Source organism: Lissotriton helveticus, chromosome 3_1 (genome assembly GCF_964261635.1).
Source record: "Lissotriton helveticus chromosome 3_1, aLisHel1.1, whole genome shotgun sequence".
NCBI classification, from domain to species: domain Eukaryota; kingdom Metazoa; phylum Chordata; class Amphibia; order Caudata; family Salamandridae; genus Lissotriton; species Lissotriton helveticus.
The window spans coordinates 1,868,339,804-1,868,358,861 of NC_136061.1; the positions used below are offsets into that span (position 1 = coordinate 1,868,339,804).

At 44.7% G+C, this 19,058-nt stretch overlaps 1 protein-coding gene across 1 annotated transcript in view; it reads right to left on the minus strand.

Moving 5' to 3' along the window:
• LOC144825191 (mucin-2-like) overlaps positions 1-19,058 on the minus strand; it is a 1,014,272-nt gene that overhangs the window by 390,299 nt on the left and 604,915 nt on the right. The window contains exon 28 of the mRNA XM_078684042.1: positions 3,872-3,915. Within this exon, the coding sequence (XP_078540168.1) occupies positions 3,872-3,915 (44 nt within the window). The remainder of the gene's footprint in view (positions 1-3,871; positions 3,916-19,058) is intronic.

A 19,058-nucleotide genomic window follows, 5' to 3' on the forward strand; every position in this document is an offset into this window, starting at 1 on the left:
GGAATTTGGCCAGAACTCCACGTTACAAGCGTAAGGCAAGGTGCCTAAATCCTGCCAATTCTGTTGGCGGAGTGGAATATAGCACCCACCCCAACCTTACACTGTCGCGGGGAATAGCGACTGGAGTGAAAATGTGCGATCAGTAAAAAGCATGTTTTACCAACACTCCGTATCAGGATCCTTCTGTTCCTGCTGGAGGCGACATCCTGAATATGCCTTCGAGAAATAGCATTTGTAAGCAGAAGACTGACGTATGGGCTCTTTATGAAAGATAATAGTTGGCAATACGCATGGATAAGAAAAACTAACTCAAAGTGGTCTGGTGATTATTTATGTCACAAACTTTAAGTTCCTATTGCACAGACCATATTTTAATCTAAGGGAAACTTTGTTTTTCCAACTAAATTCATCCCCTAATGCGTCCTGCTGCCACTGACCTTATCTCGAAGTACACTCTTTTACACTCCAGCCTGCTGATGTTAGGTGATTTTAATATATGTTTGGGGTCCAGGGAAAAGCCTGATGTGTTGATTGACTCTCCAAATGCCTTATAATTCACGCAGCCACTCTTGGAGACGGAATGCTGTACATTGTCAAACATTCACCCCCAGTACAGAGATCTGTGTCTAAATACATCGTTTTTGTGCTCAAGATGCCAGTTCAGCTTGGACCCAGCCAAATGCAAATCAGTCTTGACCCTGCTCCCCATGCAAACAGTCCAGCCCGAACTGCCAGGCCAGGACCTCCATGGACCACAAACAAGCAACCGGGGACTAGTTTCAGGGTATCACGTGGCTTGGCAGTTCGGGCCTGACGGTTCCCATGGGGAGCAGGGTCAAGACTGATTTGAAAATGGCTGGGTCCATACATGAGTGCCATGGAAAGCATACAAATAGGGATTTTGAACCAACATTTGTGACTGGGGTGAATGTTTTACAATGTTCAGTATTCCGTCCATCACCTTTTTCTGATGAGTTTAGTCCATTCTGCCATTCGTTTTTGAAGTGGGAATGGGAACACAGGCTGTTGAAATGGGACAGGGGATGTGGCGGGGTCAAATGCTGCTCTCATTATAGGAAATTGGAGAGAAGCAACCCAGACCACATATGGGTTTGATTCATCTGGGAGTCAGGACCTGGTCCCACTAACAGGATGGGAATTGTTGAAAATGATGAAGAAGGATTTCAGAGTGATATAATACAGATGGGGACAAAAAGGAGATTTTTGTCAGTTATTGCCACGGAGGGTATGGCGAGGAGCCTGCAAACCAGCAGTCTTTAACAGGGCTCGTAAGGAGGTTAATAGAGACATTTCAGTTTTATGTTAGGTGTTGGACAAGTGGGAAAGTGAGGCACATACATATTGGATATGCATGATTGACGTTGTTTAGTCATGATAGAGTGCATTTATCCTTTTTGACAAACAGGATTTATTTGAGGAAGTTAATGAACATCTTAGTGGAGGGTTTTCTGTCAATATGAGAGAGCTCAGGCTGAGGAAGGAGAGAACAGGGATGACAAGAAGGAATAAAGAAGAGGAAAAGATCATTTTAAGGAATAACATTGTTTATAGCCTGGGTTTAGTGTTGGCAGGCTGAACAAGAAGTTGATGGAGTTTTTTAATAAGAAATAGGATGTTAATGGTTTGATATGTTAAAAGTGTTGCATTTAGGGACTTGGACAGGGCATAGAGCATTAAGGGGTCGGTAAAACAGAGGAATAATGGTGGGAGAGAACTAATTGTTAGGATTTTGTCAGGGACATTTAGGGGCATATTTACAAGCCTATAACGCTGCCAGAGCATCACTTTTTCTGAGGCCCCGGTCGCGGTGCACCTCAACCCAATATCTACAAGGTGGCGTTAAGCCACTTAACGCCAAATTGTAAATGTGCCCCTTACTGCAGCAGTGTACTGCAGAAAAGAGGCGAGCAATGGGTGTTGCTGTGGCCGTTCGGTGGAAAAGGGCCAGGGAATGGGTGTTGCTGTGGGCATTCTGCTGCAAAACCCATTGCTTTTTGACAGTGCCCCATATTTACAAGGTATGGGGCTGCGCCAAAAATAAGACCAGGAAATACCTGGCTGTAAACAGGTGATACAAGGAGAACTATTTTATTTCTCCTTGTATTTTGCTCTTTAGATTTGTGTGCTCCATTCAGAAGCACACATAGAAAAAGCAAATCGCCTGAAAGGTTGTTTATGTACAGGACGGTGTCCCCACTGTAGGGGTGATTGTTTATGTGCAGGAAGGGACATAATACACAATCACTTCTGCAGTGCAGGCACCCTTGCAACATGGCACAAGGGTGCCTTTGCTGGCGCTAAGCAGCTTCTTTAGTACCAGCGCTAGGGGAAACGCAGGGGTGTGCCTCCATTTTGTAAATATGGCGTATCCCTGCTTTAAAAAAAATTTGGAGCACGGCGTTAGCGCTCTGACAGTTTTTGGTAAATATCCCCCTTAGTATGCACAGCTAAGCCGAAAATTGATGTAATGTGAGCTCTGCCTGCTTCCAATTTAAAACAATCTATTGCACAATCAGCCTGAGCATCAGGAGTCATTCCTCCACAAGATATGGCAGGGCTGTGTGCGCTGTTAGGAACGAACTGTGCAGTCCCACGAGGGACGCATCACTGGGGGCATTTGATTCCTGGGATTCCGGACATGTTTTATAAGTTTTACAAGACCCTGAAAATTGAGGATTAGCTTAAAGTCACCCTAGTGTTGAGAGATTCAGAGCAGGTACAGTGAGCCTGCCACTGAGGCAGCTGCAAGCGGCACCGTGCTCAGGAGTGCTGGGGGGGAGGGGAAGGTAGGGGGGGTCATACCGGAGAATGCAGAGGCTAGACCCTGCCGACACGTCACATATCTGGAAGACTCTCCTCCATATCTTAAGAGCCAGAGAAAATCCATGGTCTCCTGCTGAGCAGAGTAACAAGCAAAGTCAAGGAAAAGAACTAAAGCCAATGATGTTTTACATCTGTTGGACACTGTGCAACTAGCCCGTAGCTATGATAGAAACAAATGTATGCAATCGCATACGTTTCAGTTGGAAGCAGCTGGAAAACTGTCTTGGGAATGCAATGCTAGAAACACTGGTTGTCAGTCTGGCCTCTCCTCACCACCAATGCATACAGAGCAGGGATAATGAGAACTCAGGAGTCAGGAGGACCCCACAAGGACAAGAAACACCAGACAAAGAAATGGTGTGAATTTCAGGCAGCACATCTGCCCACTGATGATCGTGTAGGTTATTGTTGTAAATAGATTATGTAAGCAGCAGGACACGTCTTCAGGTTATTAAGGTATATTTATTAAGTTAGATAGAAGAAGACAGCAGAGCAGTAAAACCTCACAGCTGACCAGACCAACTGCCAAGGCTGGAATCTTCCCACACCAGATAGAACACACTTCTAGGTTACAAGATAGAAACACTAAGAAAGGACTACAGACACCAAGTAGCCATATTGAACCAAGTAAGAATATACAACACATCTTCTCCCCTTACAAACAAAACACAAATGAACGACTCAAACACATAGTAAGAGTTAAAGCATGGAGAAACACGAAGAAGGAAACATATAACACTTAGGAGGTCAGGGACCTCATGAACTTCCAGAACACGAAGGAAGAGAATCAGGATCAAGATGAGAATGATGATGAAGATCATGATGACCACCTTCTCCCCTTCGATTGACAAAAAATGAAGAGCCAGTCCACTCTCTCCAATCCATCATTGTGGCCATTAAAAACGGAAATAGAGAGTCCACTTTCTCCAATCAGTTTTTGTCACTACGGACACCAAGTAGCCATATTGAACCAAGTAAGAATATACAACAGTTATGCAACTGACGCGTTTTCTTTGTCGTTCCTTACCTGTTGTATTATAAGTGCATACGATTCCCGTTTCTGTACAGTAACTGAAAGAAAGACAACACAAAAAGAATGAGTGACCAGAATGCACAGCAACACAGTGACAGGCATCAACTGAAGGCTTTGTAAGTGCCATGACTGCTTGCTGCCAGCTCTCCTCAGGCCTCCCAAATTGGAAAAAATAACAAAAACTCCGCGGGGGCCCACATCAGAAGCACACAGGATGTTTGGAAAGACAAGCGCCTGCCTCAAAGGCAAGTGCCTTTGAGTAGGAGGGCTCAGGCAGAACCAGTGCAGGTTTAAGACAGCCAAAGGACAAAACGGATGAAGGACCCTTTGGTAGGGTAGCTTGGCTGGTCATGCTATGCATGTGTCATTGTAAACTTTATTTCTGTCGCTTTACTAATGAAGAGCTTACGTTGTCGGTGCAAGTGCGCTTGTGGGGGTGAGCACTTTCCACAGCATTTAAACATTTTACAACCAGTTTTCACCCCAATCCCTGCACCTGGGGCATTAACACACCAAGAGTCCGAGTTTGTTATATTTATTGCACTCAATAAATAGTGATCCTGTGGGGTATATTCGCACCAAGTTTTGTGGGAATACCATGGATTTTGGTGCTTAATACACCAAATCGGCAAGGTACGGTAAATATCATGCAGTATTGGAGCCAGTTTTTCTTGCAGCTTTCTTTAAAGTATGGTCCCGTTTTAGATCTCCTAGAACCCCTGGCCATGCAAAGTCTCAGAGTCAATGTACCACCTTGGACTCTGCCCCACAGACCACCTTTAAATGAGGATTATTCTCAGCAATGATCAGTCAAAGGAGTCTACAGGATTGTTTGTTAGTGAATTTGGAAAGTCCTTTCACCATAGATGGGCAACACAGAAGCATCTATACAAGGCTAAATTAAAAGCAATGTCTCAGTCTAGGGCAGATAATATGGAAAGTATTGTGGTTAAAAGAAGTCCATATGTAGCCAAGAGGTAAATCACAACAAGGTAGTTGATTGTTCCAGTTACAGAAGATTTAGTTGGTAGATAAGATGGTAAGTAAAGATGTAAGTTAGCCCCACCAGGAGCAGCCTCCCTGCTGCTCAGCCACAACACACCAACTGACACTGAGCACATCACCAGGCACCCATGCATTCCATGACAACACCACACATTCCAACACTCATCCTGGCTGAGCAGTAGGGAAGAAAGGCATAAGAGCAAGGAGAGGCTGCAATCAAGTCACAACAGGAAGCTACACTGGCTCGAATAAGTTGATGGCCTTCAGTAAGGATGACGGCAGCTCAGCTCCTGGGGACCAATCTCACAGGAAGAAAGCTGAATATTCCTCTCTGCCTAATTCTTATCTGTACAAGGCTTAAACACACTTTTCTGATTATTTTGAATAGAGTAGGACTATGGATAAATAATGTAAAATGCAAGAATTAATATAATATTGGTGCACGTTCTATCACATATAATAAATCATATGAATAATATATGAATAACTGATGCACTATCTAACTATAATAAAGCAAATGCAATGTAAATTACATGTGCAATCAATACTAAATGCAACACCTCTTTATAAATGATACATTTACATGTGCCAGATACATAGATTTACAAATATGTGAAATGCAATGGGGGTAGGTAAGCAGAAAAGTCAAAAGATTATGTTTCTGTGACTTGCAAATTACATATCAGGATGCTTATTATCCAACTAAGGTCTGCCAAATAAAAATAACAGTAATATGTTACTTTGTATACAGAGAATGTCAAATACCATACCCCGAAAATGAATAACTTGTCTTCAGAAACACACTCCTTTTGCTCACCTCATTCCAAATGTGTCCAAACTATTTCTAAGTAAACCCCGCATGTTAAAACCACATGCGTTCCTCATTTCCAACCTTATTTCCCAGTCCAAATGAGTCAAGGTAATATCTGGCGGGATTTGCATGGGAAAATGCTATGAATAAATCTGCAGTTAGCACCGGACTCAGAATCTGAAATTGGGACCAAACACTATTTGTACCCAATTTATTGATTTGCCATGCAATCGCAATGATGCTTTGTCTGCCCCTCTGATTACATGCGGTGTATGTGTGTTAACACAGGAAAGCTAAATACTAAACAGAAGTCAAAACTTTTGGGTTGTCATACTTGGGTTGTCAGATGTACATTGATGTGCAATATGGAATAATAATAAACAATAATAAAAAGGCCTCAATCAGCTAAAACAGGAAAAATTAAAATATAAGTTTTGAAATCCCATTTTGAGACAGGAATCCAGGTGATGGTGGGCAAAAAGCATGAATCAGGTGAAGGTGTAAAACATGGAATGGGGCTGCTTGACAGTTACGGAAGCTCCCATGAGGATCTTTTTTAGGTCTGGCCAAGCGACAGATTTAGCTGCCTCTTAGGCCTCATGCAAGAAAAAAGATTATATTTTTACTATACATACATGGCGTTGCTTTTAGTCAGCCCTCTTCATCCACTGGGCTGTTCAAATGTCACCCACATTTTGCTTCTGCCCACCATGGCATACAGCATGGGGCAATTGGGTAGCCCACTGCAATCAATGGATCGCTTGAACTGTGAGGGACAGCGTTTTGCTACATCATAAGTGCGCATCTGCCTAAAAAGAAGTGCATTTCAATGCCAGAGGTAGTGGACCTATATTACTGGTTTCCAATGCTTTGTCCATTTTTCATCCTTTTTTAAGAAAAATATCCTTCTGTGCTTAAACAATCGCTCCAGGTTGCAGTAACTCAAAGTCAACAGTGCCTTTTCTTTGCATTAGCAAGAATTTCCAGTGATGTTCTTTTAAACTAAAAATATTTTTATACCTCTCCTAAGTACACCTGTCTCCTACGAAGCACCCATACTGTTCTAATAAACTGATATGTGATTTAATTTGTTTTTTATTTCAAGCCCATAGTCACATTGTTTAGGTAACAGCATGAGTTTTTTTTGTTCTTTGTTTTAATTTGTGGCCTATCCTTGCAATAAAAAAAAAAATCACTGCACCAACTTGCCAAAGTCAGGCCTATTTGCTTTGCCAATGTTTGTTGTATTTGTGTATGTAATACTTAACAGCCAGAATTCTGTTCAAAAACAGTTCCATGGCAGGCTGTGGTGTGGGGCAAGTCAGTGAACGGCCTCCATTCTGACCAGATGTCCTCACCACATCTACATTTGGGATGAGGTACCCAGCCCACCCACCCCTATGTAGACTAAAACCGATACTTTAACAACAATTATCAAACAAACAGAATGTAGGCACGGCCGCAAATTGGACCCTGTCATTTCCAGTCTAAAACGCGGAGATTCAATTCGAAATATAATTAGGCATGTTATGTATAGCTCTCATTAAGCGTCTCTATCGTTTATTAGAACATTGGAATGTTGGGAGCTCCATTGAAAACAATGGAGTGCTCTGGGCTTATAATGGCTGGTATAAGCCTGGAGCTCCAACATTCCAATGTTTCTTCGTTCACAGCTCTGGCTGTGAACAAAGGCTTCAAGGACCCTGAGGGGATTCCAATCCCCTCACACTCCGAAAAGGCTTTGTTCTTTTTTGCTAGAACATTCCGCCCTCTAGTGGCAGAATGTTCTAATAGCCTTATAGCCCTTCATAGCTGGGCTATACCGGCTATTAAAGTCCCTCTCCCTTGTTAAAGGCCCTCGCCTTCGGCTCGGGCCTTTAACGCTGGAGAGGGCCTTTAATGGCTGGTATAGCCCTCTACCGCAGGCTATAAGGCTATATTACAGTTTCTGAAACTCATAACCCACTGCTATGATGGCACAAAAGTTGGTATCAAAACAGGTTACCCACTGTTGTGATGTCATGAAGGCCTTCCAGGCCAGGCTGACAGGCCTCCTTGAGAGCTTGGCTGCTTTGACTGAAAGCAGAAAGCACAGCTGCAGGAGGGGGAAGGAAGGCAGGGAAGATGGTGGAGGTTTGTCAAGGATGGCAGGTAAGTGAATATCAGTTTTTAAAAACTTTGGAACATGCATACATAACAGAGGCTAAGCTCTGTATGGCTCCCCCATTACTCTCTTGCCGCTGTATCATGGTGGAAACCTGGGGCAGATGATTTTGGGGGCCATGCATAACACAAAATTATAGATGGGTACAAAGTGAATTACAAGGATGATTTTCACCTCGGGGGTCTGAGTCACATCATAAACAACTCAAGCTTTACTCTCGTTGTCTATTTGATGTCACTCAAAACCCCTCGGTGGAACACAACCCCAAAATTCACTTTTACCAATCTATAATTCTATACATTATGCATGCATACATGCCGACACTCCCAATTCAGGCAGGAAAGTACCGATTTCATGGCTGGTCTCCTGCCTCCCGGTTCCTGCATGCAAAAACTCGATTCCTCGGCTGGCTCCAGATGGAAGGGCCTGGTGTTGTGTGACTCGAATTATGCACTGCCAGTAACCTGCTCCTGCTTGCAAGTGCACACCATTTTTGTCACGCTTTCTCTGCCTGCCATAACGATTTCTGTGTGCTCCAGTCCTGACAAATTTGGAAAAAACGTATGTTTTAATTTCTGATATGCAATCTTGTAGCAGCACACTTGCAAGTCCCATACACGCCGATGCAGGCCGCAGAAGAAGTACAGGGGAGAAATACATTCTCCCGATTATTTAAAAAGAAATCTCCCACTTTCCTCTTCCAAAATGTTGGCATGTGCGTGCACGACATTTTCTAAGCGAAGAATAATTAAACACAGGCATTACAAATGAATCAACTGAGGTAAACCTGTACAATTTAGAGGCTCCCTGTTCGTGCCCATCTTTTCATTTCACCAGGCAATACCTAGAGTATCAAAACCTCACTTGAAGCACACTTGAGTCTGATTGCATATGAAAACAAATGTATGGGAACCGTGGACATAACTTTATTTACTAAAAAGAAGTCAACCTATGCCCCTGGATGGCATCCCCATCCATTTTAGCCTTGCCTTTGAACCAATTGTCTAGATTAGTTTCCCTGAAGACACCCAAGGTTATAAGGTTTTCCCTATGCAGGCTAATAACCTCTATTGAAAGCCATTTTCTACCAAGTCCTCGAAATAAATACATAACCTCTTGCACTCTATTTATGCGGCACAATTTTGGCTAGTAAAGCACTAAAGAAAATTTAAGACAGCAATGGACTTAGGATTTCAGGAGATCTGCTCTATTTCAAAAGAGGGGTGCATAAAACAACAATCTCTCAATTGGATTTAAAAAAGCGGCAGATATAATTGTATGTACAAGATATTACAAAGAACATGGATGAAAAGGAAGAGAGACTCAGAATTTCAGTTTTTAGAAGTGCATATAGCATCATATATTTAAGGACATATTTTATACAAAACAGTCAAAGCAGCACTGGAGACATAGAATGCGGTGGCAACCCAAGGGGGCTTTGTGCACTAAGTGATAGTGAAGCAAAGAGTGACGACGCGAGTGACATGTGGGTGAACACAGCGAAGGACGCAAAGTGACACAGTGAAAAACAGTATATACAAAAACAATGGTTCGTCCTCAGTGGATGAGTAATTGATGTTTGATTGAGAACCAAAGTAGATGATGCGCCATGAGTCGCGCTGTATTGAGGGTCGGCGGTGTTTCGATCCTATCTATTTAGGATCTTCATCAGGACCGGGTGGCCGGATTGGGTGAGTGTGCAGTGGTAGCTGGCCGGTTATTCAGCAGTCTATAGTGGTGCGGTGAGTTTGGGAACCCTGTTGTGATGTCGCTATGGGAGGGAATCCAGCTGGTGTCAACTTGGGCTCAACAGAGTCCGAGGTCAGGTGTGAGTTGGTGATGGCGCAGAAAAAAGAGAACCCCGTTCAGGCTCGAGGTTGGGAACCCTGTTATAATGTCGCAATGGGAAGGAAACCTGCTGAAGTCGATGTGGGCTCGACAGAGTCCGAGATCGGGAGTGAGAAGGTGATGGCACAGAAACTGAGCCCCGTTCTGGCTCGAGAGGCATCTAATGTTTAGGTAATATTGCAGGGTCGAGGGCACTCGATCCACTGTCTGGATCCACTCAAAGGTTCGAGTATTCGGCAGTGGCTCAGAAACGGAGCCCCGTTCTGGCCCGTGAAGCGTTTAGTGGTGGTCAGGTAATGTGGCAGGGTCAAGGGATCCGCTGCCTGGGTCCAAACGAGGAAATCAGCAAATGACGCAGGCCGCCATCAAAGTCTGGGGGCCGAAGGGCAGTGTCTGATCTGATCAGTAGATCGTGATCCGCGTCCAGCAATGGAGTATTTCAAAAGAGAATATGATAGTCAATCAGTCAGTCAATAAACTTTGTTCAGTTTTCGTTTGCAAAACCATAAAAGTCACACAATTACATACATTAAAAAAACAATTAGTTATTGACATGATATAAAAAAGAGAAACTAGCTCCGTAGCCACACAGGTAAATCATCTGTAAACATCTCTGAATAAATAAGCTATATATCCATAAAGTGTCTAGATCTCAATTATGCTTTTAAAAACCCTACAATAAAAGAGATACAGTCTTCCTTCAATAATTGTAAATACATGAATGCTGGTCTGACTTGATTAAAATTCAATTTCTTTAAAATAGGAATTAAAAAATGCCACCTGGGGACTGCATACAGACTGCAAAAAATCATGAAGTGCAGCATTTCCTGTGGAGACTTTCCGTCGCAGCCACAGGAAGCTAGCACTTGGCCTCTTGATGCCCCCTTAGGTCTTGCCAGCAGAAAATGAAAAAGATTCATCCGGAACCTTATTAGAAGAAATTTCTCATGTGTCGACAGGGAACCCATGAGATATGGTTCTGGTAAGGGCGTTGTTATTAGAGAAAGGTATGCCCGGACACTCGGTTTCCGCATCTCTTCTGCCTCCCTATCTAATCGCCTTTGATTCAGGAAGGCTGTCTTAGTTAATTCCACATCCTTTTATACAATTATATCTGGCTTAGAGAATAAAATGCCCGGCCCAATCCGTTCGAACCCTCTTTTAATATAATTAAGCCAGGGGATACGAGCCATATTGTCTAGGGACAAGCACTCTTTTAAAATCACTTTGGTAAGGTGTAGGTGATCATTTAACCAACACTTTAATCAAAAGGTCAGGGGTCGCAAAGCAAGAGTGTAATTAAGTAGGAGACCCCCAGTTCCTCACGGACAGTCATGTTCGAGGTTCCTTGTGGGACACACAGTATTCTTTTTAAGAACCCATTTTCCACAACCTGAAGGGGTTCATTAGCCGAATGCCTCCAGATCTCACTACCATAAGTTGCTATGGCTAGACTTTTCGCTTGGTAAACTTGTAACATGGCTCCTGTCTGTTTCTTCCCCAATTCGGAGGCAAAATTAAAAATTGCTGCAATAACCCGGGCCAGGTCCCCTTTTTTCTCTGAATCAAGGGGTTCCATTTTAATTGATCATCAAATAAGACCCCTAAATAGGAGAAAACACTTGTACGTGGGATTTTGTCTTTACCGGGTCTAAACTGGAAACTCCTTTTCATATGTTCCCCTACTTTCATTACATAGGACTTCGAGTTATTAATGGTTAAGTCCCGTTCTGTCATAAATCCCAGGAAAGCAGTTAAAAGGGTTTGTACTCCCAATTCGGTTTTGGATAATAAAACGGCGTAATCTGTGTAAAGCAGAACAGGGATGCCCCGCTGTCCTACATAAGGGAAATCAGCTCTGGTTGCCAATAGCACGCTTTCTAATTAATTGATATAAAAGTTAAATAAAAACGGCGCCAGAATACAGCCTTGCCGGACTCCTTTCTTGATCAAGATGTCCTTGGTAACCTGCCGATCCTGGGAGTACCTGACATTAGCTTTGGTCGATGAGTGCAGGTCCTCAAGAAAGTGGACAATGCTAGCTTCTACCCCCATTGCCTCCATGGACTGCCACAGCTTGCCCTATTAACACAGTCGAAAGCGGACGACAGGTCCATGAAGGCAAGGTGGATGGTTCCAGAGTGGGCAAAAGTATACTTACTCAGTACCATATATAGATTAAGACACTGGGCAACAGTGGAACGCCCCAGCTGGAAGCCGTACTGGGCGTCCGACATAATCCTGTTCTCATCTGCCCATACAGTTAATCTTTGTAAAAGGACCCGGCTCACCACTTTGACCACTGAGTCGATAAGCGAGATAGGTCTATAGCAGTGAGTGCTGTTTCTGTTACCCTTTTTAAAAACTGGAACTATAGTAGAGCAAGCCCAGGACTGAGGACACCCATTAGTTGCTGCAGCTTTAAAAAGGGACTCTAGAATCGGGGCCCAGAAGAAAGGGTCTGACTTAAATAGATCAGGGGGGATCCCATCTGGGCCTGGAGCTTTGTTAATAGTTAGCCCTAGAATCCCTTCCATAATGTAACTCCTATTGAAACTGATCAAAGCGTCCTTCCTAATCCTGGGTTTGCTACCGTTAGGATCGAGCGGGCAATCAAACATGGTTTTAAAATGGAGTACTTACTCCTCCTCTGTAATATGGCCACCATGCCATCCCCCACTTCCTTATAAAATAAGGGCCCATTTACAACACTCCACAACCTCGAGCTGTTCCTCAGGGTGCTAGAGTCAATCAACTCTTTCCATGCATCATCCTTCAAAGCTCCCTTACGTTTGGCCAGGGCTAACTTGTATTCCATTCTGCAAGCCCGGACATCCGATTGGTTTCTTGGATTGGCCGTCAGAGCTTCCCTCAGCCGCTTAGTTGATTTGGAGCAGTGGGAGTCAAACCATCTGGAGCCATGTGCAGCAGTGCCACTGGCCGGCACGCATAACAGATCCTCTACTTTTTGTGCTAACACTTCATATGCACCAAGGATCTCGTTTGGGGTGGACCACTCAGATGTACATAGTTCCAGTTCGTGGGAACAAGAAGATTTCAGATTATTGTAAAAACTATCAGGAGATACTTGTGACCACTTTAATCTGTGCTTTCCGTCTGTCGGTTTCAGGGTGCCTCTATTGGGGGCCTTACCTAATTTTAACGCTAAAGGGCCCGACATATTAACTGTTACCGGGTTATGGTCACTAAATTCACTTGCTAAAATATTAAAACCATTAAAAAAGGATTGTAACAACGCGGAAATTAGAATAAAATCAATAAATGATCCTCTTCCGTTGCCCTTAAACGTTGGTACAGGGAACTTGGTGGGGGGGTTGGTTAAGAACATCTTAACCACCATATCTAATTCATTCAACATGTTATTCAACAGTTCACCTTGAGAATGGTGTTCAAAATGAAAACCCAATATAGGGGGGCAGCCCAACTCCGAAGTACAAGATGTTGAGGGATTACCACAGGGGTGTATATTAAAATCGGCAGAAACCAGGAGGTTATAAGAGCCCATGGATTTTTTTATGAATCCTCCCAAATTGGTGATGTTACATTCCTCTTGTGGGCAGGCCACCGAGTTATAAAAATTGAGAATTCCCCATCTAGTGTCCCCCCTATTAGCTGACAATGCCAAAATTCCCCAATGTGAAGATGGGATCACCTTCAACTTACAATCAACAGCCACCGAAATGTAAGTAACTAAACCACCTCTTGGTCTTCCACACCGAAGGGGTGGCCAGGACAAAAAATGCCTTATAACCTTCTATGAAAAGATTGCAGTCCACCAACCACGTTTCTTATAGGCTAATTACGGTGTATTGTTTCACATAGCATACCCACTGTGGATCTTGAAGTTTATTAGCCAACCCAGCAATGTTCCGGGATAAAAAGTTGTTAGGCCTCACATCTACAAGTTTTATGGCTAAGTCCCTTGTAGTCTGGGGGGGTGTAGCTGGTTTAGGATAAGGCGGTACAGAAACCCGCAGTCAATCACAATTCTCCAACCCAGATAGAGATGCGAATCCGTTGTCTAGCACCAATGTTTGGGGGCTATGTGACTGTCTATCTAATCCAGGAGCATAATGGGCTAGGGCAGGAGGCTGTTGCCGGGGAACTTGTTTGTTTAACCAATCTCCTAGTTGGCGTGCCATACAGCCATGCTCTGGAATCTTCATATGGGGGACAGGCTTATAAAAATAACCCAGGGGAAAAGCCTTAATAACAGAACCAGTTAATGGGGTGAGGTTAAAGTCCCTAGATAAAATACGCCCGGCAGTAAAGGGATTGTCAAAGTTTACAATAACACAGTCTCCACTATCCGTTTTACATGAGTTCCCTATCCAATTGACCCTACGTGCCATTAAGATATTTTTTGATACGCGATGGCCCAGGGAGGTGTTATGTGAGAACCAGTGAGTTAGTTTATTCTTTAGTTGCGCATAGTCTTCCATAGCCCCAGTAGGAAGGGGAGGTACATTCCCCAGTACCACTACATATGGGGTGGATTCAGGTGGGAGGTCTATTGTCGGGAGGTTCAATGGTTGGTGGTTCCTTCACTCCTGCCCCCTTTTACCTATGGGACCCAGGAGATCCTACTCTGCTGGAAGGCTGGGAAGAAATAGCCCTAGTATATGGGCTTCTAGGCCTATTACTATTAAGACTATTCTTGTCTTGGGGCTCACCGTTAAATGTAAACCTTTCGGTTGACCCTCCCTATGTCCCCTCCCGCACATCTCTTTTGCCCCTCATGACTGTGTCAACTATGTTGATAGGTGGGATCACTGCCGGGATAGCTGGAAGATTGCAGCCAATGGTTCCCTCTAATTGGGCTAGCCTCGCTTCAATTGCACTTTTTTTTTAAACATGGGGTCTAATAAGGTGGATAACATGGTTTCTAACCTTATACACACATTCCCCTCCTCAGAGCTCTTGGATAGTTGCCCTGCCATGGTCTGGTTCATGGGAATTGGATTACCCTCATTGTCATCACTTGGGGGGCAGACAATTGGTGAGGTCACTCCAGGTGTTCCCTGAGCTGATTTTGTTTTTTTGCACCCTCGTCCCTTTCATTTTGTAATGGAAGATTTGTTATTACAGGCTGATTTAAGCTTGGCTATCTGCCCTCTGGTAGTCGCCTTAATTTTCACAGGAGTGGGTTCATGCTCCTTAGAGGGACAAGAGCCAGAATGTATCGTTATAACTGAAGGGGCAGGTAAAGGTGAACTCGACCTGACTGTGGGAACATCCTGGCTTATTGCCAACGAAGACTCGGGGAATGCAGGGGCTAGAGAAAGTCTACCTAACGGGGATTGTGGATCAAGAGATAACCTTTGTTCTGTCAGTTGTATTTCATGGATGAGGGTGGATTCAGCCCTCAAAATGAAGGCATCTAGTGTACCCACCACACTATTCCCCGTATTTATTCTCCGCTTACTCATGGTTATAAATCTATAGACACCCTATTAAAAAATACACCAGTCCCTAAGGGAGTATACACCAGTAATTGTTAGCCAATTACTTAATCTAGTGTGCAAAGAGCAAAGTGCAATGTGTAATGTGCAAAAATGCAATTCAAAGCTAAGACACAAAGTGCTAAAGTAGCTTGAAACAAAAGCTCCTCGAGACCGGTGTTACAATCCTCAGAAAAGTACTAAGTGCATTATATAATGGTCAGCAGCTTCAAATATAAACAATTCATTGATAAAAAATACTTAAGTGCAAAGTGCATTGCAAGGTCTAGGCACTCAGAAGAGAGTCTATGATCCAATATAGCTTGCAGAGACGGGTTTAGTGTGAAGTGGGCAGTTCACGACTCATTCAGCATGGCGAAGAATGTTCTAAAATTACAAGGCTCCGGACAGCGCCTCTACTGCCCAGGGAGTAAAAATTAAATAACACGAAACAGTACATGTGAGATGATCCTTGAAGATAAATTAAAGGGGGGGCGGCCCTGCCTCTTCATGGCGATGACGGGCAGGGACGGGCCCGCCCTTCACCCGGGCGCGTCCCACGCTGTGGGGGGTGCATGACCTATTTGTAGCGCCTCCGGGCACAAGCTCGTGCATCAGAGGTGCGCCTCAGGTTGCAGGGGGCTGCTGGGATGTGCAGTTTTCTGCCTTGCGCTGGCCTTTTCCCTCACGGAATGCAGGAAAGCACCCAGCCGTTCCCCGTACGGCGCAATGGCAGAGGTGCTGGCCGTTCCCCTCACGGCGTCTGATGGCAGCAAGGAAGGTAGGTCTTGTGCGTCCCGCGATGCGGGGGGCGCTTGACCTACTTGTAGCGCCTCCAGGCGCAAGCTGGCGCGTCAGAGGTGCACCTCAGGTTTCAGGGGGCTGCTGGGATATGCAGTTTTCTGCCTCGCGCCTGCCATTTCCCTCATGGCGTGCCAGAAAGCACCCAGCCATTCCGCTCATGGCGCAATGGCAAAGGTGCTGGCCGTTCCCCTCACGGCGCCCGATGGCAGCAAGGAAGGTAGGTCTCGTGCAACCCGCGCTGCGGGGGGCGCTTGACCTATTTGTAGCGCCTCTGGGCGCAAGCTGGCGTGTCAGAGGTGCACCTCAGGTTGCAGAGGGCTGCTGGGATATGCAGTTTTCTGCCTCGCGCTGGCCGTTTCCCTTACGGCGTGCAGGAACGCACCCAGCCATTCCCCTCACTCGCAATGGCAGAGGTGCTGGTCGTTCCCCTCACGGCGCCCGATGGCAGCAAGGAAGGTAGGTCTTGTGCGTCCCGTGCTGCGGGGGCACTTGACCTATTTGTAGCACCTCCGGGCGCAAGCTGGCGCGTCAGAGGTGCGCCTCAGGTTGCAAGGGGCTGCTGGGATATGCAGTTTTCTGCCTTGCGCTGGCCGTTTCCCTCACGGCGTGCAGGATAGCACCCAGCCGTTCCCCTCACAGCGCAATGGCAGAGGCGCTGGCCGTTCCCCTCATGGCGCCCGATGGCAGCAAGGAAGGATATGGTAGAATTCTCAGCCTTCTGTTGTTTGTTAAATTGAAATGTGCTTACCTAATACTATCAGTATCTATAGAAGTAACAAGCTTTTTGGCTCCTCACAAACGCGAACAGTTGTGTGTGCTCCAGAACTGCACTACTTGCACAAATGTTCGGCACATGCCGGTGCAAGTTTGTCTCTTCACACAACAAGCATCCCTAGTTGTGAGCTACAGCCCTTTGCGGCGTCTGGCTGCCCCTCGCACCTCACAGACCACCACCAGCGATGCTCTCCTTGCGAACATCTCCCCAATGAACAAAACTATTGGCACAATTCTTGAGAAGGTTAAACTTCAGAGGCACGTATCTGGAACTGTGTCTGACCCGCGCTCCATCTTCATTGGCTTGAACATTTGGATTTGACTTGGTCCACCGCTACCATATATCTCCGCTTGGTGCTTTTTGCTTTTAAGCTCTATTTTACTGTTTATTCTTTAAACATTCCTAACTCCCATTCTACTTATTGGATGTTTGTCGTTTTGGTCTTGTTTTAATTATAAATTTAAGATCTCTATTTCCAATCTGGTGTGAAGTCTTTTGTGATGTTTTCACTGTGTTACTGTTTTAAGTTTTGCAAAATACTTTACACATTACCTATTAAGTTAAGCCTGACTGCTCTGTGCCAAGCTACAAGAGGGGTAGCACAGATTGATTTAGGGTGTGTTGTTTCTTACCTTGACCCGAATTGGGGTTCCTGCTTGGACTTGGTGCATACCACTGCCAACCAAAATCCTAATTTCTATCACATACCTTCCCTGGGGACTGCATGGAGTGTTCCTGGAGGTACATCCTTTTCCAGTTCTTTTTGCTAAGGCAGGTCTACTGACTTATAACAGAGATAGATGGTACCGGGATAGTTGGATGGTTGGGGACGATTTGGGGGGTAAAGGTTGTTGTTGTGCTGTTTCTATATAAGCAAAATGTACATGCATTTTCTACTTGCCAGCCCATGGGGTGGGCAGGATAGGCAATTATGCTGATTGTTGTCATGTAATGTTATGCTATATAACTTGAGGGGTGCACTTTGTATACCCATACAAACCATTAAAACTGTTTAAAATAAAAAAGAATCAAAAAAGTTAAAAAGTAAAAAAAAAAACACAGTAATAATCCCAATCCAATTTATAAAAATGGACAACAATCTAATAGGGGAACCAGAGATATGAATTTTTAAAGTTTTAAATTAAAGTAGCTCCAAAATGTTTTAAGCGCCAGCTGCAGTCATCTGGTTATGCTTGACCATTCCCTAGGCACGATTTAAGGCTGATCGCAATAAAGCATGTGTGGATATAAAAACCAGGCTCATCCTGGTTGGAAGTTTTACCCTCTAACTTAGGGCCTGATTTAGATTTCAGCTGAGAGGTTACTCTGTCAAAACAGTAACGAATATCCCATCAGCTGAAATATGAATCCCATAATATCCTATGGGATTTATAATTCAGCGGACGGATATCTGTCACCATTGTGAAAGTGACCTGCCTGCCGAAATCTAAATCAAGCCCTTAGTCCTTGAAATGGAAGTCAAACATCCTCAGCGGGACAAGGCAGCAGGCTTTGGCTGATAATGGCTCTGTAGTCCCGGTGAAGCCACTGACACTTTTGGCGAGAAAACTGACAGCAAGAGAAATTCGAAAAAAGTTCCAAAGGATGATCCCTTGTTGGATGGCCAGAAAAAGGCCCAGATTTTTCAGAAGGTTAGGAGGAGAACACTTTGACATGGCCAGGAGTCCTAGCTCTTGGCCACGACTCACTCCAGCAGACGCCATCAGCAGGGGCCAGAGCAAGTCCAGTTGGAACTGGTCTGCTGAGCTCTTCAGGAAAGGGGCTTCTAGCAGCTTGTTGTGACCATGTAGCTTAATAGGATGTGAGGCAACTGACCTTAAGAGTCCACTCCTTTGTCCTTGGTACAAGTCAGAGCAGGTTCAGCCTCTAAAGACTCCTGAGAGCTCTCAACAGCTGTTGGAGTCATTCTTCTGGCTTGCACAGGTCCAGTAGTGTTCTTGAAAGCGTTTCCTGGGGTGCCACATTTAAAGCTGGTGCTAGCCTGTGGGTGGGGGCGACTCTTGGCCCTTCTGAACCAATAGGGAAAGAGTTCTCTGGGGTATCTCTGCCCACTTGTGCACCAGTTCCTGTGTGACTTACTGCAAGTAATCCCACAGGGCCCCCTCTATATAAAATCAATATCACAGAACATTTCTTCCCTTGCGCAGAGCTCCGGTGCCCACTTTAGAAGAGTAGTGAGGAAAATGAGCAACCCCTCCTCTGTTGTCACTCAAAAAGGGTTCTAGGGACAGCTTCTCTCTCACTGGGATTGGTGCCTGACTTGATAACAGATAAAAAAGAGGGGGAAATGC